Source organism: Talaromyces amestolkiae (assembly GCF_001896365.1).
Source record: "Talaromyces amestolkiae strain CIB chromosome Unknown scaffold27.1, whole genome shotgun sequence".
Taxonomy (NCBI): domain Eukaryota; kingdom Fungi; phylum Ascomycota; class Eurotiomycetes; order Eurotiales; family Trichocomaceae; genus Talaromyces; species Talaromyces amestolkiae.
The window spans coordinates 380,587-404,490 of NW_024468063.1; the positions used below are offsets into that span (position 1 = coordinate 380,587).

At 44.5% G+C, this 23,904-nt stretch overlaps 7 protein-coding genes across 7 annotated transcripts; 5 read left to right on the forward strand and 2 right to left on the reverse strand.

Annotated features, from left to right (window-relative positions):
- Nucleotides 1-26: 26 nt before the first annotated feature.
- On the forward strand, nt 27-1,500 carry BHQ10_009940 (uncharacterized protein; the record flags this gene model as incomplete). The annotated part of the gene is made up of 3 exons (XM_040882910.1): nt 27-367; nt 421-609; nt 663-1,500. 3 exons carry the CDS (start codon nt 27-29, stop codon nt 1,498-1,500), a joined length of 1,368 nt encoding a protein of 455 aa, XP_040738442.1.
- A 259-nt stretch (nt 1,501-1,759) lies between these two features.
- On the reverse strand, nt 1,760-6,508 carry BHQ10_009941 (uncharacterized protein; the record flags this gene model as incomplete). The annotated part of the gene is made up of 8 exons (XM_040882911.1): nt 1,760-2,257; nt 2,361-2,464; nt 2,568-2,995; nt 5,441-5,619; nt 5,681-6,067; nt 6,139-6,249; nt 6,308-6,414; nt 6,472-6,508. The coding sequence occupies 8 exons, from the start codon at nt 6,506-6,508 to the stop codon at nt 1,760-1,762; spliced, it is 1,851 nt and encodes a 616-aa protein (XP_040738443.1).
- Nucleotides 6,509-8,118: 1,610 nt separating this feature from the next.
- Nucleotides 8,119-10,286, forward strand: BHQ10_009942 (uncharacterized protein; the record flags this gene model as incomplete). Its single annotated transcript, XM_040882912.1, has 10 exons — nt 8,119-8,199; nt 8,259-8,279; nt 8,341-8,389; nt 8,453-8,528; nt 8,580-8,770; nt 8,843-8,877; nt 8,962-9,082; nt 9,144-9,487; nt 9,556-9,678; nt 9,741-10,286. 10 exons carry the CDS (start codon nt 8,119-8,121, stop codon nt 10,284-10,286), a joined length of 1,587 nt encoding a protein of 528 aa, XP_040738444.1.
- A 7,205-nt stretch (nt 10,287-17,491) lies between these two features.
- Nucleotides 17,492-18,574, forward strand: BHQ10_009943 (uncharacterized protein; the record flags this gene model as incomplete). The annotated part of the gene is made up of 5 exons (XM_040882913.1): nt 17,492-17,765; nt 17,838-17,851; nt 17,904-18,373; nt 18,421-18,469; nt 18,524-18,574. 5 exons carry the CDS (start codon nt 17,492-17,494, stop codon nt 18,572-18,574), a joined length of 858 nt encoding a protein of 285 aa, XP_040738445.1.
- A 272-nt stretch (nt 18,575-18,846) lies between these two features.
- BHQ10_009944 (uncharacterized protein) lies at nt 18,847-19,938 on the forward strand (the record flags this gene model as incomplete). Its single annotated transcript, XM_040882914.1, has 1 exon — nt 18,847-19,938. One exon carries the CDS (start codon nt 18,847-18,849, stop codon nt 19,936-19,938), a length of 1,092 nt encoding a protein of 363 aa, XP_040738446.1.
- Nucleotides 19,939-19,975: 37 nt separating this feature from the next.
- On the reverse strand, nt 19,976-21,637 carry BHQ10_009945 (uncharacterized protein; the record flags this gene model as incomplete). Its single annotated transcript, XM_040882915.1, has 1 exon — nt 19,976-21,637. The coding sequence occupies one exon, from the start codon at nt 21,635-21,637 to the stop codon at nt 19,976-19,978; it is 1,662 nt and encodes a 553-aa protein (XP_040738447.1).
- A 661-nt stretch (nt 21,638-22,298) lies between these two features.
- Nucleotides 22,299-23,904, forward strand: BHQ10_009946 (uncharacterized protein; the record flags this gene model as incomplete). Its single annotated transcript, XM_040882916.1, has 4 exons — nt 22,299-22,453; nt 22,509-22,877; nt 22,936-23,216; nt 23,267-23,904. 4 exons carry the CDS (start codon nt 22,299-22,301, stop codon nt 23,902-23,904), a joined length of 1,443 nt encoding a protein of 480 aa, XP_040738448.1.

Sequence of the window (23,904 nt, forward strand, 5' to 3'; positions counted from 1 at the left end):
CCCAATTTTTTTCAACAAAATTCAACATGAACTTCGACTGTCCGGATGTAACAGACTTTGAGAATGAGATTATGTTCTCGCAAGTTTATACCCCAAATGCAAAACGCCTACTCGTCAAGGTTTTCCAGGCCCAATGCCACCTGGGGAGAATTCTGACGGATGTCATTTCCATTGCCTTCTCGGCTTCGGATGGATTTGTGCCGTATTTCTCGTTGGAGGATTTCAGGGACACTTTGACCAGAATTCAAGTTTTGAAAAGAACAATTGTACGGTGGAAAGATGAGCATTACCTACCGCTGATTCATCTTGAGCTAGCCGAGCAAGAGAGCATCAACGTGCACATCCACCTGACTCATATCTACTACCAGTAAGGAGAGCATTTGGAATAAGGTATACGCGAAGCGCGCTAACTCGAATCAGAACAGCACGTATGGCACTTGCGCATCACGAAACACTACTTGTTGAGAATCACCTGGATTTGATCCAGGAAGAATCGGGAACACTGCTACTTATGATCGCAAAAGATCTCCGCGATGCAGTTGAGCAGATCACTCAATCGATGGGATATTTTGGTTCAAAGAAACTGACTGAGAACATACCGCTTGGAGTGTAAGCGACGCCTGATTCTCAGAACTAACGTTCGTATTTGGCTGACGATATAGTCTTGCGTATTGTGGCACGCCAATGGTACTATCTGCCATAGATATCAAGCTCTCAGCTTCGAACTCGGAAATAATGGAACGCAGAGGTTCACTCGAGTACTTTTCCGAGATCATTAAACAATCCCGGCAGATCTACGATATTACTGATTTCTTCTCTGATGGCACCAACAACATTCTTCAGCTGGCCTATGCAATCACACGGGATATTTTCCTCCAAGAGGATGCTGCTCCTTCACAGCCGTCTCCACATCGGACTCAGAACGGTATGGCATCGATTGGGCTCAAGGATCAGCGCGATTTTAATACAGGTGTTCCTGATGGTGGGGATCTCAACTGCCAACCGCTATTACCAACTTTCAGGAACTTGAGGGTGAGAAACTGGACTGATGCATTTCTAAGATATCCTCGTGCCTACTTGCGTATCTCCACATGTATCGACTATAGCCTGGCAACAGGCCGGTTGCCCCGCGATGAGTCGCTGCCACCGTTAGTCCGGGAGACAGCATCATTCCTAGTAAAGATGCCTAGCCTTCCCTGGACACTGACTCTGAATGCTACCTTGGACAATACTACTACGATGACATACAGTAGGGAATCCAGGAAAATTCGTGGAAAGCCTTACCATCGTGCAAAATATAGCACCAAAGCTCCTGCAGAAGTCACCAACAGGAACATACCTCTTATGGACGATCCCTGGTACCTGGCCCTGCTGCAAAATGAAAATGAACAGCTACCTGGCTTTAACAGAGGAATCATCACGGATGAAAGTGCAAATCCATTGAATGACGAATGCCTCAATATGCAACCTGGCGACGATGATTATACTTTGAATGTATAGTCAAGTATCTGTATGTAATATAGTCTAATCTGTCATAAGCTATTGATTTACTATTTGCAATATAAGTGTGTTATAAAACAGATTTGCAATACCTTTAATGACTAGCCTTCATGTTCCGATACAGAGAGCATACACTGTACATTTTGATTGCCTCATTACAACATCAGATAAGATTCAATTATACAGTGCAGGAATAGCTACCGCGAATCTGAAGCGCCTAATGGTCGAATGTCAAAAACATAGAACGTTTCAAACGTTCCTATAGCAGACCCAATCCTTGAAAGATTTTCACCGCAATGGCAGCGACTTCACTGACTACCTGCTCAAAACCAGCTTCTTCCTGCGGAGGTATGCTCTTGAGCAGTCGGATCAATAGATCCACCAGAAAGTTGAGTGCCGGACTCGCGAACTGGTTATCTCCAAGTAATTCATCTGCTGTGCTATTTACCAAGGCATTTAAAAGGGGAAGAACTGGTTTGGTAGCAGTTATTCTGAGCAGCTGAAATGCATCCTCCCAGTAGGGTAGATGTTGGCCATCATATACCACTGAACGGCCTCTTGCCGACGCAACGACCAACTCTTGTTCAAAATAGGGTAGCTCGGTTTTCACCAAAGCCAACGTATCGTTCAGTACTGCTGTTGAGTTAAGCTTTCCTCTTATCTCAAAAGTGTTGTTACCCGGAACTATATTGTTCACGGTAGTGGAAGCTTGACCAACGACGACGTCCCCTATGAGAACGTCCAGAGTAACGTCGCCCTATTATTTATTAACAAATGGTGCCAAATTATTATTGCCCCATAGGCGGAGTTGAAACCCCAATCATAGATATACCTATAGGAAAAGGAATGCTCGGACATACCAACGTAACACTGGCTGGGGATGGATTATACACAACAACTTCTCCATAAACGTCATTACCATCTGCGTCTGGCTTTTGTATTCCAATTTGTCGAACATCAAACCCTGTGAAATTATCAAATGCTGGAAATATACAAAGTTAGCAAACCTGGCGGGATATGTGTCGTCAAAACGAGCTTAGGTGTGCCTGAAGCTTAGTCTGCCGTACCTGTTAACTCGACGAGTTTGTAGAGGTCAACCCAAGTATTGATTGGCCCAACATGTACCTTGGCTCTAGTGCGTCCTGACACTTTGAAAGTGGGATAGTAGGCGACTTGTTGTATCAGCTTCGTGAATTCCGTCAGGTTTTTAAGTTGCAATGTCTGGTTCACAACTCCAACTTTCTCGCGCGAATACCAGGTGGTTTCGGGAAGATCTACGGTAGCGAATGGACTGCTTCCTGGATCGGGGCCGTTCTGAAAGAAGGATATTGTTGCTGGCTGAAGATTGATTTTGAATTTGTCAGGAACAGTGATATTGCTGGTAACCGCGAATTCTATTGTGCTGTTCCCAGGATTCGACAAAGTTATGTTCACGGCCGGTAACGGTACCCCAGCCAGAAGATACTGTCCAAACACAGGTACAGCATAAGCAAATCTAGTCAATTGATGTCAGGAATATCGGTGCCGAATTTCGAAAAAGTTAGGGATCCGTAAGAGTGCTTTTCAACATTTACTAAAGGATAGAGGAATTATCGCGGTTGACTCACAGAAGGGGCAGTGCAGTCGCTACTAGAACGACCGCCAAAAGTCCATAACACATAAAGTATCTTGCAATATTGGTATTGAGAAATCCTCTGCCAGATCAATCAGTATTGTAATGAGATCATGAGTTCTTTTAGGAGAACTGAACTTGACTCTTTTCGTATTTCTTTGTCTTTTCACCTCTTCTGTTGGATCTGTTTTATTCTCTAATCTCCCCAAGTTTGCGCCAACATGATTGTTGCTTTTAGACCATTAGCTCGTCTCCACCGCGTTTGAGACAAAATCGACAAGACTCGGTCTTACCTGCTGTCCAGCTGCTCACTAATTCCAAAAATGACTGCAAGGATGCGCAATGCTCCCTCAAAATACAAAGTTAGTGATCAGTCCGCTCAGGTTTATCAAAAGCTTTCAATCCTATCTGTGGACGTACAAAAGTGGCGCTCGCCAGCCAAGCGAAAGCAGCTAAGAATGCAAACGCCGTGCCTGCCTTATAGCTGGAACAACTGGCACGAGTATCTACTCGAAATCCATAGCATGGAGATTGGAAGACCTGCGTGATAGTGAGTGCCTTGAAATCTTGCTCTTGCTCTCAAAATCATCTGTGATAATGGTAACTAGTCTCATAAATGTACCTGTACAATGAGCGCGAATACTGCCCCAAGTATAAGCGCCATGAAGAATATGAAGTCGTATAGAAAGTTCGGATATGGAGGTATAATTGCGCCGAAAATACTTATCGCCGCTATTACTTCAATATAGACGAGAACCCCGGTGAGCCAAGATCTGTCGGCGATGAAAACGCCATTCAGACCAAGAACAATCGTAGATGCCGCAACCACTCCCAATCGTGCGAGAAAGGACAGAGCTGTCAGAACCATTGTAGCTTTTTGGTTAGCAGTCCAGAAAACTCGATTGATGTTTTGTATAGCAATTAATTCATAGTTCTTATATACCACTATATGATTAAGATGAATCCCCTACACCGAACTTCCTCTATGAGGTAATGACAGAGCGGTCCGAGGCAGTAAGAGACAAGTGGTAAGATTAAGACACAATTCAATATTTTCGCGATTATACACGGTTCTTAGCATGAATCAGTCTTATAATCAGTCTTATAATCAATCCAGGTAACTGCGAGCGGAGGCTGTGGCTAGATTGTAGAGTTAGCGTACGACCTACCATCCACCGATTGGTCACAGCAGACAATCAATCATTTATGTTCTATGTCTGAAGTATTGTTTAGTCAGAATTCTGAATATACAAACCCGTGACACTTGCGGCAACCACTCTCTATCTATCGGCGTTCATGTTTAGAATCATGCTGTTCAAAACGTTGCTTTGTCCTGGAGTTCACGTGCTATCCGCGGTCGACTGAATCTCATGCGCGACTGAGGACCCTCTTGTTCGGCTTGTTGGGCTACTGGCGTGTAAATTACTGCAAGGTGTCACCTGAGCTGCTGGGGACAACTAAACCCTGTCTGCTATAAGCAGTCCGAGGTTAGTAATCCGTACTACGTGAGGGCCGCAATGTCAGTAGTTTCAAGCCACAGCCAACTATAAAACAAACAAAGGTGCAATATTTGTTATCATGCCGATCAATCTCAGGAAAGGGTTTTTGGTTCTAAAAACCATGCTTTTACGCCATTTTTCAAGGTGAGAGGGATAGTTCCACGATTTAGTTTTCGATGTAGCCATCATGGATCCGATTCGCAAAAAGAAAAACTTGGTACATTTAGTAGAAAGAGGCTCCTTACATGTGTGAACATGTCAGATCTATCTACTTTAACAATGTTCACGATCTAGGGAGAAAACGGCGGTTATTTCATTTGAACAACAGTAGCTAGCAATATATAGTTACGTTGGAAGCGACCAGATCAGTTATCCTGGAGGGCATTTGGCAACCAAATTGACATTCCCACAGTTCAAAATTTCGTACAATATTCACAATATAGCCCAGATCACATCACTTGATATACGTAGACATACGGATATGAAAATCAAGGATACTGAGGATACTCTCAAATAACATTTTCTTTGAAAAAAACCTGTTTAAATATTTCAAAACATTGATGTGCTTCACCTGGGTGTCAACATAACAACCAGACGGTCCATTGGGACTGCGGCCACCCATTCCTTTCTTGGTGGAAGAGAGATATTTACCCAACCATCTTTTGTTCCCGCCTCAGTCGTATTCTCATGTTTAGCTTCGGCCGATCCTGGTAGGCGAATGCGATAATTCCTCACGAGCTGTGACAAGGCAAGGTAGAGTTCGTAATAAGAAAAACTGGCTCGTTAATTTGTCTTCGAGATCCCGTTTCTTGCTGATGAAAAGACTCACTGGGCTCCGATACACGTATTTCCCCCTTTTGAGAACGGTATATAGAATTTATCTCTAAGTTGGTTGTGGCTGAACTCCAACCCATCCGGAGTAAGCCATCGATATGGATCGAAGTCTTTAGGATTAGGGAATGCAATCGCGTCTCTAAGGTACCAAATGGGCGAAGAAGAGAGAATGACCTGAGAATTTGACTATCATCAATACCACTCAACCTCCCATTATTAAAGTGAATAGACTCACTCCTTCAGGGATGAATTTGCCGTGAAGCTCGATTCCGCCTTGTGGAACAATTCGAGGCAACATCACTGCAGCAGCTCCGGTCCAACGAATTCCCTCTTTTACACATGCACGTAGTCTTGGTACCGCTTCAAGATCGGAGATAGCGCTGGAGAATCTGATGTTCTGAAGGTCCTGAAATAAACGTCCTTGGAATTGAAGATTATGGCTAAGAGCCCAGATAATGTGCGCGAGGGTTGCTGAAGTTGTATCAGTTCCTGGACCCAGGTTTTCTTTGGCCTCTGATAGTGCTGTTTTTAGTGGTAGACCGGATCGTGTCAATGTGTGTATCAAATTATGGTTGTATGGAGTCTTTTCAAGGAGAGCACTGCGGCAAGTCTTTTCAGCCCACTGTAAAAGTCATATCAGCCGAGTCTGTCAAGTGGCGTTCGTCTTTCCAAGCTCCAAATTCGATTACTCACGCCACGAAAGTCTTGAAGATGGCGACTATCTGGGATTTGGCATCCTGTAGTCTTTTTAAGAATATATCTGAGAGAGCTCAGCGCACCGAATAATCCAGGAAAGTTAGTCAACTGTTACACGGTGTTAGTTCCAAATATCTGGGTACATTGTACGATTTGTGAGACTCACTAATGGCATCCATGTAGCTATTTCATCATTTGCAGAGACCATGTCCAATTCTTTTCTATCGTGCCATGCATCAACAGCACCAATTGCTTCACCGAAGCTGAATTCGGCTACACAAGGTCAGTCATATCCTGTTCAATTAAACCACCCCAGCGTCAGAATCTTACAAACAATGTCTGCCTCAAGTGCTCTACAAGCTGACATTAAATCGATTGCGGAGCGCTGGGGACTTATGCATTCAATCCAATGTGCTACATGTTTTCTCATCAAACCCTTCAAATCGGATATCTTGCTTCGGCTGTAAAGCTGACCCATAAGACGGCGTCTCTTCGAATGCTCAATTGGGTCACTATACGTCCAGGAATTTTAACACTCAAAGGCTCTTCGGATCACAAATAAAATAAAATAAGCTCACATGAGAGAAAATAGTGCCGGATGCTCATCCTGAACAAAGCCTCCGTAGGATTTAGGGTCTTTTTTGAATTTGCTCCCAGCTCCGTGCACTGTTTCATAGATGCCGATGGAATAATATGATATTTCGTTGGGTGATATACGGATCAAGGGTCCTTTACTGGTAAGCGAATGATCTACTTCACGATAACAACATATTTATGTCCAGATAATACCTAATTTTTCATGAAGAAGCGGAAGATCCTGTGTTATGGAACCCCGAAATTCGCGTGGAAAAGTCCATAGATTTCGCGAATACGAGGCCAGGAACCCAGAACTCGGAATCTGTGCCAAAGAAGATACACTTGCACGATACACCACCTGATTTATGTCAAAATTCTATCCAAGTGTGCATAATTGGGATTGGTTGGAACTCACCCACAATAAGTGAATCAACACGAAGACAGCAGCTAACGCAAGAAGATAGTATAACGATGTCATGATGTATTGTTGCGTTGTTTGCCTATTGATATTGCTGCAAACTGATCATCAAGAGGATGATGATTCTTTTGGTGGGCAGTAATTTTCACCTTGTCGTCCATGGCACTGGCAGGTGAATGGTTGGGCAAATTTCATCAAAATATGATCTCCACATCAACCTGTAGAAACTTACCTACGTAGCAGGTATCACGCCATAGCCGCTGAGACCAATCCCGAGCCTCGACCATTCTTCTTTCGTGGCTCAAAGTGATCTATTTGACCGTATCCATTTCCCCATATGTCAGCACTTCCCGCTCATATCTGTTAGCAGCCATTTTGAGTTTCAAACCACGTTAGTGATTAGTCCCACGCGTATTATGCTTTGAATAGTATGTAGTAACATAGTTTTAAAATGTCCGGTGGAAGTCTGATGAGAATGATAAGCTAGTTGGGATACAATTCGATGTGCTACTATATGATCTGCATTGCGGTAAGCCTGTGCATGCTCTATTCAGCCCAAATTTGTATGACTGAGCTATGTAGCATGATGCTCTGAGATTCACTGGGTAAATTTGTTCCTCTTCTTTAGGTTTGTAAGTGTACTCCCTTTCCAAGAGACTAAAAGTCGTAATATAAGTCGAGTCGTAGCTACCTAGGGCTTTCGGAATGCTGTGGAGCTTTCTTTGACTAGTACCGGGGTTTGCCTGTTTTGAGACTAAATCTACGCTATATCGATGGCGACATTAAACGCCAATATTTCACGATTCGATTACGGAACAAAGTACGTTTTTGACACTCGTATATTTGAATTCACACAAGCATGTATTGACTGTTATTTAATATCTATCGCAATTATCAGGAGATGAACTCCAATTTTGCTGATATCATTACCTGAGAATCTCTAACAAATTTAGAACTTGGATCATTTGCTTGAATTTGTTAACATGGAGGGTGAAAGAGTTCAGACCGATTTGAGGAAGGACGGTGGTGAGTCCGATGGAAACAAAGCTGATGATGAAATCTTGGTAAGACGAAGATATGTGCCATGGATTGTGGACTAGGGATTTACTGACATGAAAAATAGGCACGTTTAGGCTATAAGCCAGTACGTCTTTATCAAATCTCAACATTTTCGAGCACAACTCTTACGTATATGCGATATATAGGTGCTGAAGAGAAGTTACAACTATTTCCACAATTTCGCGACCAACTTTGGTAGGTCACTAGAAATCGCTGCCTCACGTCGAAAACAAATCTTAATACTCGTGATCATTCCAGCTGCCCTTTACTTTATTGGTGGTGTAAGAGTGACATTCTCGACCGGTATAGCTGCAGGTGGTAATTTGGCTTACTGGTAAGATTCGCCTAGATCTTAAAAATTGTTCTAGCACTTACGATCTTCCAGGACAAGCTTCTTGGTAACCTGCTTTTTTACGTTCATTACGGCTGCTGTGATAGCTGAGATATGCTCGTCTTTGCCTCTTGCCGGATCCATATATCTATGGGCGGCAGAAGCAGGTGGCCCTCGTTTTGGACGGTTGCTCGGCTTCATTGTCGCATGGTGGAGCACGACGGCATGGACGACTTTTTGCGCAAGTAAGATAACTTATCAGTCTTATGTGTACTAGGAGAATATTATGACCAGTCAATAGCTTACTCTGCGTTCAGGCAATACCCAGGGGGCCGTCAATTACATGCTTTCAGTACGTCGGGTGTCATAAGCTGTTCGCTGATTACTTCCACGTCAGGGACAAGGGAAATATTCTGACCAATAGAATCATAAATAGGAAATCGTGGTGTTCAATCTAGACTTTCCGTCCGATACTGACGATGTCAAATTTCGAGCTGTGCAATGGATTTGTACTGAGGTGATGTTGGCGACCGCCGCAATTTGGAACTTGCTTCCCCGTATGTTACTTGGTACTTCCGCGTAGACGAGAATCATCACAGACTGCTAATCTCCAGATAGCTCGCTACTTCAAGTGGATATTCGCCGTGTCTACCGCATTTGTCCTTCTGGATTTTGCTCTCAATATGATATGGTTACCCGTTGCGACGAGTCGTACAATTGGTTTTCGAACAGCAAGTGACGCATTTCTGACCACCTACAACGGAACCGGAGCTCCTGAAGGGTGGAATTGGTGTCTTTCGTATCTAGCGACCGCCGGAGTGTTGATCGGGTTTGATGCATCTGGTCACGTTGCGGAAGAAACCAAAAACGCAGCAGAATCCGCGGCTAGAAGCATCTTTTGGGGCACGGTAGTGAGTGGAATTGGAGGATTCATTGTCGTTATCCTATTTCTTTTCTGCGCGGTAAGTTGTCAAAATTCATGTTAAATGATATTAGAATCGAGTGTTCTAACGAGGTAATGCAAATGAAGCCTGATGCCGACACCTTGTTCTCATTTGGAGGGACCCAACCATTCGTTCCATTATATGCCGTTATTCTTGGTGACGGAGGACACATCGTCATGAACTTGGTCTGCATTCTTGCTCTTTGGTTTGTGAGTATTTTTGATGATGACACTTCCTTTGATTCAATGGAAATTTATCTGACTTGACAAAGAATACTGCTATTGCAATCCTAGCTGCATCTCGTCTGGTCTTTGCCGTAGCTCGAGATGGTGTGCTACCATTTTCAAGTTGGACATCACGAGTTGTAGATGGACAACCGCGCAATGCTGTCATTGTGGTTTGGGTTGTTTCTTCAATAATTACGTGCACCATCCTACCCTCTTCAGTTGCTTTCACATCCCTCGTCTCAGCAGCCGGTGTACCATCAGCAGCTGCGTATGGATTGATCTCCTTTGGCCGTTTGTTCTTCACGCCCAAGAACTTTCCCAAGCCTGCTTGGAGCCTGGGGCGTCTCAGCAAACCGTTCCAGGCTATTTCGGTGGTCTGGAATGCCTGGGTGGTTGCGGTTTTGTACTCACCTTACATCTTCCCCGTGGAAGCCAGTACGCTGAATTACGCCCCTGTGATTATGGCGATCGTAACGATCTTTGCGCTAATATCATGGTGGATCCTCCCCGCTGAAAGTTGGCTTCCGAACAAGAGCATCCAGCATATGTTGGACGCAGATGAGACGCAGCCGACCTCTGACTCGGTCTAGTTGGTCATCCTTGAAGAATAAACTTTTTGCTTTGATCCTTACCTAAATGGAGATGACCCGCCATGTCAAGTTGTTTCAATTTTATCATTCCATCATTCAAGTGCCCTCCATGGTTTAGATCCTTTGCCAGACCAGATCATTACGCCCAGCTCGATGTATACTAAAGGAGAAACAAATAGTTTTTGTGCTTCGTGCGATCCCATACCTCGGATTATTTGGTAGAATTCAAATCTGTTTTCTGACTTTTGTTATAGGCATCTTGTCAAACGACAGGCCGCACTTGTTTTCCATCTTGCGTCACAGTCTGATCTTTGTATGACGACCAATATTTCTACTGCTGACAACCAGCGTATGTCAAGGTCTACGCTAAAAAGGGAAGGAAACATGTAAGACAATAAGTTCTCCTTTTGTTACATAACATCTACTGCATATATACTATCTTGAATATAAGTGTGGCCAATGATCAATTTCATTAAGACATATCACGAATCTCTGGCATTCATCCTGGAATACCTGTGACACCTGTGGTCTTATCTATAGAGCAGCAGCATTATTGGTCATCTCGGTCTCCCAACGGAAATTGGAGCCATAATGATCATCTTTAAGTGTCGACCTACCGAATAGATTCTCTTCTACCGTACAACTAGGAGCGTCGTAATCTTCCAAGGGCAATCCACGACGAATAAGCCCGCGACATAGGAGATCCACAGAATTTAGCTAAAAATGTATTATTTTTCCCCACGAAGACGGATTTGTGACAATCGCAATATTATTTGCCTTACGGCTTACTGCTATCTATTCCATGCAGTGAAGGGTATTGAGGAGGCACTCGCCTTCGCCTTTGCTTCTTTCTCTTCCGTTCGTTCTATATAAGAGACAATGCACGGAAACTTATACTACTTAGATCGCGTCCCTATCTACACGCAGCTTTGCGCAAGTCCCTAATAACTTCTCTTTCCTGTCTGACACTACAGGGATTGAGAAACATGGCTTCAGTATGCTTCGCAGCAATTTGTGAACCAACTTTCGACGACCCTGCTTGAAACAATACCGGTGTACGCTGTGGGGATGGATGAACCTGGTGCAGGCTTTCACTTTGAAGTACTGTCGATTATGATCGATGCGCTTGATTTTATTAGCATCAAACCCAAAGCCTTCTTATTTATCCCAAAGAATTGAATCTGGTGCCCAACAAGATTTCTAGAGTCTTTAGACGTCAGCCAATATTTCGCTAAAGATCATGCTAGGGCTTCTTACTTGTAAGTTACGTCCATATACTCGTCTGGTAGGACATATCTTCCATCATGAGGGAGAATATTATCTTGACCGAACGCAAGAGCATTACCCTTTGTGTGGCTCGTGACAATGTTCCACGCACAGAGTCCATTTGTTAGGTGATCTAGTTGCTCATGTGCCTTGCCAGAACGGACAAAGCGACGTATGTGGTGGTCATCGTGAGGATGAATGATACACTTTCTGTGACAGTGGCCATTGCTGATATAATCCTTACAGGATCCAGATGCCCGACCTGCTGACCGCGATTGAGGCAGTTATCCAATGATCCGTCATACACATCAGAACCCACATACCACTGGGCAAGGAACACGGCTGAGATTTTTCCATGCTCCGCGAGGCGAGCTAAGTCAAATAAAAATTCAATATGTCTGTCTTTGTGGATGTGTCTTCTGTGCGCCTGGGAGATTATCAGTTCGGTGGTCAAATTGAATTAACAACAAGCAGAATAAGCGTGATAGCAAAAGGCGAGACAATTAAGCAAAAAACTCAACTCCGCTGTCCTGCTGTCAAGTAGCCACCAGTACAGGGGACCTCCAGAAAGCAGAAATGAATACATTTTACATTTTCCATGAAGTTATGCCCAGCAGACAAGCTTGTATGTAGCTCCGGATCCGCATGGTAGCCTGCAGTCTGGCTTTTCATGATAATCTATGGTTCAAAATGAGGACAATGAAGCTTTTCTCAAACCATAAGATGACAGACATAAAGACCTCAATTCGTTCCTCAAAAATTCAGGTCCTGATTGTTATTGCCTATTATCTAACATTATACAGATGGCTCAATTTTTGCTGTTCAACTCGGTAAGTAGTAAAATATTTAGTACCCCGGCTCCAATGTCATCTGTCTAGAAAGTCAAAGGCAATTTTGGTATTATATACATGCGCTTGAAAACTTTGTCTCTTCTGGTCCCGTGGAAAGCTTTGGATGTGGCTTATACCATGTCGATGAGGCAAATGCCGTTATGATCACGCAATTTAATACACATGTCCATTATTGCAAGCTTGAACCCACTCGCGGGCAAACTTCCTATTTTGCTCTTCAAGTGTGACGTTATTTAGTTAACTTATAACAGCTAACTAATAGTAAATAATCTTTTTCTGGCAACTCGAAACTACTCTTCTCCCTCGGCGACCTTGGCTTACATCTCTAGAGGACTTACGCTGCGTGGAATAGTTTGATAAAAAATGAATTTGCCCCTTTTAGCGTCGTCCGAATACTATATAATATTTCATGTCCATTCGGCACTGTTCCCGATTCCTTAGATACCGATTCACATGCCGTGCGAATTTGTGCAAATTAAAGTTAGTACATACATGAGTCGCGTACCACGGGCACTTTAGCACGGTTAGGTAAAATATCCGACGGATGGAATAGCTTCAAAGTTGAAACTGATCCATAATCGCTAAATTGATGTTTACTGAAAAGTGATAATAACGTGAACGCACAGTGTGACGACAGACACATGATCAAATGCCCAATTTCACCACGTTTGAAGAGGTATACGGACCCTTGAAGTAATGCTGAATAGATACTCGATTTAACAATTTGTCTCACAAAACTTCAGCCCTGGCACAAATATTGACGCTGAACAGGTGAAAGTACATCGTATGTAAATTTAACTTATCCTTTCCAAGTGCTATCAATTGATATAGACGATCCTGCACGTAAACTTCGATGGAGAGTGTGACCGATGATTTCGCCGCGCCGCTGCAAGGATATATATCGTTACATCCCGTCTCTTGTCTACTAAGTAGCGATTCCTACTGCGCTTAACGTTTGATGGTCTCTATCATTTGGCATCCGACAGCGACAGAGGGCTACATTACCTATCGCCTTTGTATGAAAGCACGACCGACTTCCATAGCATACCCACCTAGGTAGACTCGTAGGTACCTAAAGCCGGAGTAAGCAAAAGAACAGCCTAACTGGGCAGTTTGACTCCGAGAAGCAGTCTCGGAACAGATCGAAAAACTGCTCGAATAGGAATGTCGGCGCTCGGCGATCGGATCTTTAATGATGCGAGCCGTCTTAACCACAAACGGCTAAGTCAGGGACTAATTCCGATCGTTCAGGTACGGCGAGTTATTGTTGCTGTCATTGTTGTGGAAGATCTCTGTCTAATAATCAGTCTCTGAGCCTGGTGTATGCGATCAATCATCAGCGTAAGGCGGGAGTTTACTCACCAATAATTGAGTCGGTTGACTAGTACCCTGGCTACTTGGAGGAAGGGATTGTAGCAGCTGTGAACGCTTGAGAGGGGGCAATGGCCACTCCTCGTCGCAATGGAAAGCTCTCTTCGTGTGAGCCATGCCGGAAATCCAAGCTGCGATGTGATCACAAAGCTCCTATCTGCGATCGATGTATTACCCGTGGCCAGGATGCGCAATGCTTCTATCACCCGGCGCCCCTCACACAACCCACAGCACGAAGTTCGCTGCCACAATTACCGTCGTTACAGAGGCCAAGGAAGCGGCGTCCTGATAATCAACTTGTCTTTCGCCTAGATAAGAATATTTCTCCAGTCAAGACTCGGTGCCATACTCTCAATGCTCTCGATACCCCATCCTTACTTCCGATGACCCCTTGTGATAGATACTTGTCGCAGCGAATACAGATACCTTCAGAAAAGCGACCATTGCCACCCGGTAATATGGGCATTGCCATTCCAGGGGAGCTGCTAGCTGAAAATCATGGTAATGACGAAGGTCAAAAATATCAATTCGATGATAACTGCGATGTGATTCAATCGGCCGAAGATACGGAAAAAATTCGATTGGGAATGGAGATATTGCGTGAATTGGATAAGCTTCGTTGGTTTCAAAGTGTCATCGATATTAAGAATAAGGTTGGTCCAGGTTGGTTCATGGGACCATCGTTGACGAATAGTATTTGTACAGCCATCGCGAATCTATATGACTCAGCCATCAGAAATTCGAGCGACGTTGAGTTCTCGCTCCTGGCGTTGTCGCGAAAATTATTCACCAACGCAACGGGAAAGATTGATATTACCGCTTCAATGACGTTACCCGAATATTCGTCCCTTATTGCCTGCAGATGGGAGACGATAGGCGTATTATTTGTTATGCTTGCTTCTGCTACCTTTTGTATCGACGAAGAAGATGACATTTTTACCCGTTTCAGTCCTTGGAAGATGGACAGAAACCAACTTCGTAGCAGTTCTATGGCAATAAGTGAAAAGTGTTTACAGCACTGCCATACTGTTGGGCTCCCAAACGATCCAATGTGCTGGCTTGTAGCCCAACAAACAGTAATGCTGAATCATATGGTTGGGCCAAGCGGTACGTATCGCGCCATATACTCAGTTTTCTCTGAATCTATCATTGTATTCTAATTTCGCGGCTCATAGACTATCGAACCTGGCAAAAAATGGGCGATCTATCCACGATAACATCTGCCATTGGGTTGCACCAACTGAGCAATGATGAAGAATGTCCATTTTTCCTCACAGAGATACGTAAGCGAGTTATGTCAAGTGCTTACGCAATGGACAAAGAATTTGCTACCATGCTTGGACGACCTCCTCGGATCTCTTCGCGATATTGTTTCATTCAAATGCCGTTAGATCTAAGTCATACCGAGATTATTTCGTCGCCCGAGGAGATAGACCTAGCTCTTCAGGGATTAGATGAAAATGGCTGGAATACCCGAGGGGAGGCCACTCACGAAGTTAAGCTGCGGATTGCCACGTTAACAAGCCTGATTCGCGAAAGAGTCTTAGAGTTATCGATGTGCAATACAACTAGCGACCTGCAAGCTAGAGTCGAGTATGTGTCTCTTCCCAATTCTTAGTCGCATTTAAAGCGGGAAAAAAAGACACACTGCCAGTACGTATCTACCTACTAATTCGGTCGTAATTACAGAAAGGTCATCCTGGATGCTCGCCAGATGCAGCAAGATCTTCCGGCATTTCTACGTTGGTCGACAACTTCTCCAGGCTCAGTCTGCAACCACAAAGTTGAAGAGGCCCGTCTATTTATTCACATGGATTTCGCATATCAAGAGTTCCTGTTGCACCGAATTCTTTGGAAACGGCTTGGGCGGAAATCAGAGGGGCTTTTCGAGACTTCCTGTGAAGTTATTTCAACGTTGCTAGACATCGCCACATTAATGACGAAGTCTGGTCGACCACTTCGGTCTCTCTCGTGGGATGTAGGAATCTCTATCCCTACTCTAGACCTATTGTTGGGTACCTTTGCTGACTCTAAATTCTATATCATTTAAGCTATGCTACATGGGCCTCCCTACTGCAGGCATACTGACCTCTGAATTGCAACATTCAATACCTTCAACCCGAAATATGAGTCAATCACGTTCTTGGATCATCCAGAAATTGAGTGTTTTTGTTTCACATTTGAATTCTGTGAGCGAAGATGAAATAAACTTCGAGCTTTGTCAGCAGGGATCAAGAATTATTGCCACCGTCTTGGATAATGTTCTTTTGGACCATCCCGACAGGCCGATTGTTTCTCAATTGCCAGCCGATGGATCGCTCGGTGATAGCAACCTTGGTATCGGGAATGGTGATGATCTTATGTCGTGGTTTGACTTGAATCACTGGGGCCATGACTCCTGGTTAAGCTTTGTTGAATTGAACTAATTTCTGGTAGTCACGGTAATATGTAGCCTCAGTCATAAACTTATGATCTCCAATGCTAAATGTTGAAGGTGCTTCTCAGTATGCAAAAAAGGGTATCTGGCTTTTTGTCAAGCTATAGTTTAGTCTCGCACTTAAAGTAAACAGTCATTACCGTAGTTTTACTGATTATCTTTGCGTGTATCAAATTTATACATGTATTTAGGTCCCAGGCAGGCAAGTCCAGTGCTTTCGATCTTTCATGATATACTATTCTTTGGTGGTTTACCTGCCGCAATTTCTTTTGGTAAATGTCGTGGTTTCGCATTGACATATCGAGACTGTTTAAAAAGTGTAACGAACCTACGGTTACCGCTGAGAATGAATGGTTACTTAGAAAATGCTCACCACCACTCATTTAAGGTATCTAAGAGATGCCTGCAAGGTTACAATGGTGTAAGGTAGGGTACCAACTTCAATATTTGACTTGTGCTGTTTACAAAAAGCTCTTCATTGTTGCTAAGAACTTTGTCCGAGTATGAGCTGGGGCAACCTTGGAGCAATAGATGTGTGGGATCAGGCTAACACTAGATCGCTTTGCCTTGGCCAGCCAGTACCCTCGGCCGTAGAGTCTTGTGACGGACAGACAGAATTTTCGACCGATAAGGAAGAGTGATCCCACGTCGAGTTCCTCGAAAAATCTTTACATATGCCGTGAAGAGGGGTCGTGATCAACAACACTCCTCGGGGTAATTAATCTCTTTAGATTTCAAGCCGACCTACCAAATGTTGCGCATTTATCTATCGAAAGCGGTAGCGCCTGCCTGATGTAGCTAGCTAGCTAGCCTATCGTGAATCTCGCTTCGAAAGTCGTAGACATCCAACAGATGACCTTTTTAGGTTTGACTTTCGATCTAACTTATCTACACGTGATATTTCTATGTTAGTAATAGATGAATTTGATTCAGTCACGACTGTTTATAGTTGAAATTGATTGTGGCCAAGCGGAGTTTCAGCTTCATCAACCCATCTATGTGTGGGGCCTAAAGTGTAGTAAACAGGTGGAGGCACCTCTCATGTACCCAACTGCAACGGAAGAATACCTCCTCTTGCTATCCCATTCCTTGCGTGGGAAGTGATGATGCTGGTTATTCCACCACTCACCATAGCCTTTCGTTGAATCCGTGAGACCTATCGTTGAATAGAAACCTCGGTCGACTTACTAAAAGCTCGTAACGCACAAAGATACCTGAATGGTAGGTGATCGATTGCAGTATTTTACAGTCCTGCTACAGCGGAAATAGAAAACCGCACAATGCCAAAGATCTTCTTCATTACGGGTGCTGGGAGTGGCATCGGCAGAGTGACAGCACGCGAGCTCCTCCTTAAAGGCTATCGTGTGTTCCTGACCGACTACAACGAATCCTTTCTCGAAGATACATGCACAAAACATCTTCCGTCGGTTGTTCCCGAAGATAAACACCAAAATTTCAAATGGTCACCGATGAATGTCAGTGATGACGAGCAGATTGCAAATGCGATTGCCCTCTGCGTTCGCGGATTTGGGGGTATAGATGTCCTAGTCAACAGTTCGTTTTCTATTACCCTGAAAATAAACATTTAAAGAGAAAGCAATGTACGAGCAGACTGACAAACATTAGACGCGGGAATAAATGTAACTTCTTCATTCTGCCATCGAATAAATAATTACTTACGATTTCAAACAGAGCCAATATATGCGCTCGGGAATTCGTATGGATCAGGTCCCAACTTCGGATTTTGAAAAAATCCTGTCCGTGAATCTCGTTGGCACTTATCGCGTCTCGCAAAAAGCCATACCGCACCTCGAGAAATCTTCCACTGGCGGCGTGATAATTAATATGTCCAGTTGTCGCTCTACACAGCAGAGCAAGCACGGGGAGGCCTACGCTGCTTCCAAGGCTGGGATTGAGGGCCTAAGCATGGCAATGGCGGTAAGTCTTGGACCGAGGATCAGAGTCCACGTCGTTAGTCCGGGGATGGTCGATGTGCGATCTGAGCGCAACGAAAGTCTCCTGCCCCCTTTGGAGACTCTAAAAAATGATCTGAATAGGGATTTTCAGAGTGAGTATGCGCCAACGTGGGGTGCAGGCAAAAGCAATACGCTGAACGAGGCGCATCCTGTTGGTAGAATTGGGAGGGGAGAGGATATTGCCAGGTACGTCGCCGCAATTTCTACCGAGTAGCAGCATGCTTATCTTGTAGGTGGATTGAATTTTTGGCTGTTTTGGAAGGCGGGTTTACGACCGGTGGGGTAAGTGTTAGACTTCAGATTATACATGCAGAGTCCTTACTGATGGACATCTAGGCGTATTTGGTGGATGGAGGATACTCAAAAGTACTCTCCTACCCTGCGTAGTCACTGAAGTACTGTAATTGATGCGATGAAAATAACAAAAAGTTGAATTACGAACTGTCAGACATGGCGTAGAAATATAGTCAATGGTAGTTTATCACACAAGTGGGTGTTGAATAGGTAAGAACGTAAGAAAATCAGTTAACGAATCCTAGAGTAGAATGGCTTTGCGTGGGGTATTCCAATTAAAATTATTATACATAAATAACAGGTAGTGCACCAACAAACCCATAAAATCTTTCCAGTAATGTTGCGGCCGTTTTTGGTGAGTCAAAATGTCAGAGATCAAAGCTATCCTCCTAGGAACGAGCCATCCACACATCTTCCACCGTTATGCGTACTTCCAGCAACACCCCAACATCAAACTTCTCGGTTACCACGACAGCGATCCAGATATCGCCCAACAGATGAAAGCCTACGCACAGTGCCCTCTTTTCATCGAGTCTGCCGACCTTATTAGCGTCCCGTACGACGTAGCATTTATCCATGGACGAGATCACGAAAATGCAGAATACATACGGCTTGCACTCAACAGTGGTGCAAGGGGCATATTCGTAGAAAAACCCGGGGTAGCCCAACCTAAAGAGTTTTATTCACTGACAGCGGAGATCGAAAAACGCTGTATAATTTTCGAAGTTGGATGGGAGCTGCATTACCTCGAGACCGTCGAGACGGCTCGTCAAATCGTCCGACAATCGTTGTTAGGCTCGATAACACTGGCTAGGTTCCACGGCGGTTGTCCGGGAGGCGCAGGTGCTGAACCTTGGCAGTCAGACAAGCGGAATATCGGTGGTTTCTTTTATAGTCTCGGTGGACACGTCCTTGAAATAGTCGTTGATTTATTTGGGCTGCCTGATCAAATAATATCGTCTGTGAGGAAGTTACCGGAACAAAAGCGTCATCACGGGTATTCCTGGGTGCCAGGTCTATTCCAGGCACGGGAATTGAACCCAGAAAAAGCAATCGGCACCCTTGTTCATGAGGACATTGCCTCTGCCATTCTGGAATTTGACACGTTCAATGTCCATTTGGATTTTACCGCGTGGGAGGCAAGTCGGTATCTCCGAGATTGGAGTGTAGAAGTTTACGGAACCGAGGGATCATTACATCTAAATATTGATGGGCCTGGAAGTTATGTCCTTTCGAAAGAGGAGAAGAATGGATGGATCGTAGGGAAAAACTCATTAAGCAAAAAAGAGGTTAATCTTTCCGCCGCTTTTCAAAAGCAGATGGATTTGTTCTTTCAGCAAGTGGGAATTGGGAAAATGGAGGGCGAATTTTGTGATCAAAGGGTCGCCTTAAAACTTTTAAAGCTCTACGATGCGCTATATGAGTCTGCACGGATAAGGAAATGGGTATCGCTGTAAGACGAGAGATTGCACTATGAACAGTAATCTGTGGTAGTTAGTAATATACTTCCGAGTTGTCAAGCCAGTACGGATCCTCGACATTGCTTCCTTTCCAGCAGTCCACACTACATAAAGAATACCAATCGGCTAAAGTAACGGCAAAATTATTGACTGTAGTGCCACTTTGCGTCAGGGCCAGTTGTATGGTCGCCTCGGTGGTCAAATTTGACAAGCGGACAGCAATATTATAGATTCCCGAGTTGGTAAGCTCGGAACACCCACTATACGCATCACACGGATTGGTATCGGTAAGTTCAAGATAGGCATTGGATGGCGACAATAGACTCAAGTCCATAGCTATATTCCCCTGCGTCAGAGTGGCAGTGCGGTTATCGGAATCTAAGCTGACAGTTGAAATTGTGTGCCAGCTAGCAGCAATATCTACTGGAGCGGGTGCACTGATTTCATCCTGGATCAGAAGTTGAGAATCGTTTAGGACGATTACTCCGCGTAGAACGCTAGTCGTAACATTTTCATATGCATCTGTGAGGTTGACAACACCAAAGCGGCTGGACGAGTCAAAGCTTCCAGCCCATAATAAAGAGTTATTGGCTGATGGGATTTGGTTGGCGAAGCTGAGTGCCACCTGACTTTGATTCGAGATACTTAAGGTATTCGCACCCTCGGTGCGACAGCGATAATATGTCCAACGACGCGGTGCAACAAAATAATCGGCAAGACTGTAACTATCTGAGCCTAGGAGCTCCGCCCATCGGTACCCCTTATAATCTATAACAAATGATCCCGCGTCCAGATGGCCGTGAGAACGTCCATTGAAGCCACCCATCAATCCGAAGAACCAGCCAGTTGAATCGGTCCATGAGGAGCGGTATGTCAATCCAGCAACGTTTTCAAATTGATCGTATCTTGGCATAGTAGGTAGAATATTGGTGGTTTTCAGAGAGGAATTGTAAAACAGAAAGGCTTGAAAGGTAGCCGCTTGTGAGGCGGTAAACCTGGAAAGCATTCCCTGTAGCCATTCGGCTCTGTTGAACCGTGTTGCCCAGTATCCAATACTCCATAGGCTGTTGGCATTTGAGAATGTCCAAGACCCGTCGGCCCAACTGAATCCGCCGGTTTGGCCAAATCCATGCGTTAGCCACGCACCAAGATTGCTCATTCCTGGAAGGTTTGAGATACCAAGGTCGTTACCTAGCGCACTGTCTAGTGACCCCATCATAAGCCCCAGGAAGATGCCTGCGTACGTTCCGTAAGAGTAACCTTCCATCCAACCACCGTCTGGTGCATACTGTTGCAACGATACATTGAGTTTGGGCAGAGAAAACTCAATGATCTCGTTCGATAGCGTGGAGTTTATGTCCCCAATTGCAAGGGATCCTATAATCAGGCACCCGTGGGTAACCTGTGCCCAGTTGTTCGTATGCTCAGACCAGGAATTAATTGAGGAGTTGAGAGCCGGAAGAAAAGACTTGCTGAGAATTGCCGATTCGATCGCGCTCCTCTGTGCACCCGTCAACTCATCATACACCCAGTCGTAACCCAACGAGACTGTCATAGTTATATCCGCCGTATTCAAGAAGTTGGATGGGTCCCAGTCAGAAAGACTTGACAACTTTATGACCGTATCAATGACCCAGTCTGAATAGATTGTGTCATTGGTCAATCGATACATTCCTGCAACAGCACCGAGATTCATTCTGATGGTACTAGACCATGAGGTTGCAGAGGACAATGACAAAGGTGTTGTTACCGCAGTATTGGCAGTGGTTTCCAGATACCCAAGAACCTCTTGGTAGTATAAATCAGTCTGATTCATTTCGAGAACTGTTCTGACACGTTCATCTGTAAACATCAACCGGGGATGAGTTGGGAGACTTGTGAAGTCGATTGTCGCAGTCGCGACGGCGGCAAAAGCCAACAGCCAAGTAAGGTAATACATTTTACTTAATAGAAGGTAAAACAGGGAGTTCGAACATGTTGCTTGTAATGAGGTCGTGCTATAGCCATTTGATTTAATTCTTCTGAAGGGAGCCAACCCCACAGCTTGACTATCTGTCAAATCTTCAAAGGAGCATCATTATCAGATACATCCCACATAACCGAGAACAAATAGATTAAATTTCTCCGATAATTGAGGGTTGTGATTTGGAATACTATGATAAACTTTCTTATCAGATAAACAATGGTTTTTCCATCCCGTAAAATCCGTGGGAGTGCGGAGTCCCCGCGACTTTCAGCCGAGTCGAGATTGGCACCAACAGGCAAGCGGACCATATATAGTCCTCCGCAATCACTGAGAGACTCCAATTCAAATAAACTTTGCAAAATAAACTTGAGGTTAGATAGCCACTTCAAAAATGGATTCTAACGCACAGAAAACGGCCACTACCTCGACGAAAAAGGAAGACGATCGTGTCATTGGAGAAATCATGAGCGTCTCACAGAAGATATGCTACACCAGATACAGCTCCCCCTTCTGGCAAGTTGTCATAGTGAGTATAGTTGCCTTTGGGTGAGTTTTTCCAACTACATATTGTGAATGTATTGAAACTGAATAGAACAACGAGATGCCCTGGCATGTACAATGCACTCTCTGGTATTGGGGGAGGTGGCCAACTGGACACTACCACACAGGCAAAAGGCCATATTGCTCTTGCTTCTGTCAGTGCAGCTGGAAACATATTTGTCGCTCCAGTACTGACAAACGTTCTCGGACCGAAATGGACGATCTTTATTGGCGGTATTCCATACATTTTGTATGCTGGTTCACTACTGGCCTACAACCATACCTCCAACCAGGGCTTTGTAATTGGTGCTAGTGCTATTCTTGGTATTGGAGCATCGTTGCTGTGGATTGCACAAGGTGCAATCATGACTGGATATCCCCTACCCCAGCAGCAGGGCAGGATGATTGGCATCTTCTGGATTATTTTCAAGTGAGATCCCAATTCAAATCTTTTCTTTATGATAGTAGAGATTCTGATGCGTTCTTAGCCTGGGTGGATTTCTGGGTTCCATAATTTCCTTTGGTTTAAACTTCAGCTCCAAATCGGGCTCCGTTTCTGATTCGACGTATATTGCATTCATGTGCATCATGGCCTTTGGATGTATATGTGCCCTTGCACTTCTCCAACCTTACAACGTCATTAGAGAAGATAATTCCCGTGCGGCCGTTCTTCGGAAGCCCAGTGTTTGGGGTGAATTTGTAGAGACATTGAAGATTTTAAAGGACTGGAGGGTCGTGTCTCTTGTTCCTTTCTGGATGGCTGCAAATTGTGAGTCTTCTTCCATCATTCTCTTCAATAATTGATGCTCACTATGATAGATGCATACAACTACCAGCAGAACACCTACAATGCTAAACTGTTCACGATCCGAACCCGAAGCTTCAACGGCGGAATGTACTGGCTAGCTCAGATGGTCTCAAGCTACATTTTTGGTCTCTTTCTCGATAATAAATGTATGAATCGGCGCCAGCGTGGTATATGGGGCTTTATAATCACCGCAATCATTTCCATGGTTGTCTGGGGTGGCGGGCTGGCAGCACAGCTCAGACGTGGGCCAAGCAGCTCCTACTACGGCCTTAACGAAATGGATCTCATCGAATCCGGCCCCAAGTACGCTGGGCCATTTCTGTTATATTTCTTCTACGGGAGCTTTGATGCTATCTGGCAAACCCTGGTCTATTGGACCATTGGTTACTTATCGCATGAATCACCTGAACAAGCGGCACGGTACGTAGGAGCCTTCAAATGCGCCGAGGCGGTGGGTAGTGCGATCGCGTCTAAGGTGAACTCAACAAAAACGAATTACAATGTGGAGTTTGCGGTTGACTGGGCTTTTGTGGTTTTCGCTCTGATCTGGGTGATCCCGTTTGTGCGGTCGATCCAGGAAGTTCCTGCACATGCCGGCCAGCAGACAGCGTATGTACATAAGGGCGAAGACTTGGATGAGACAGCCTAA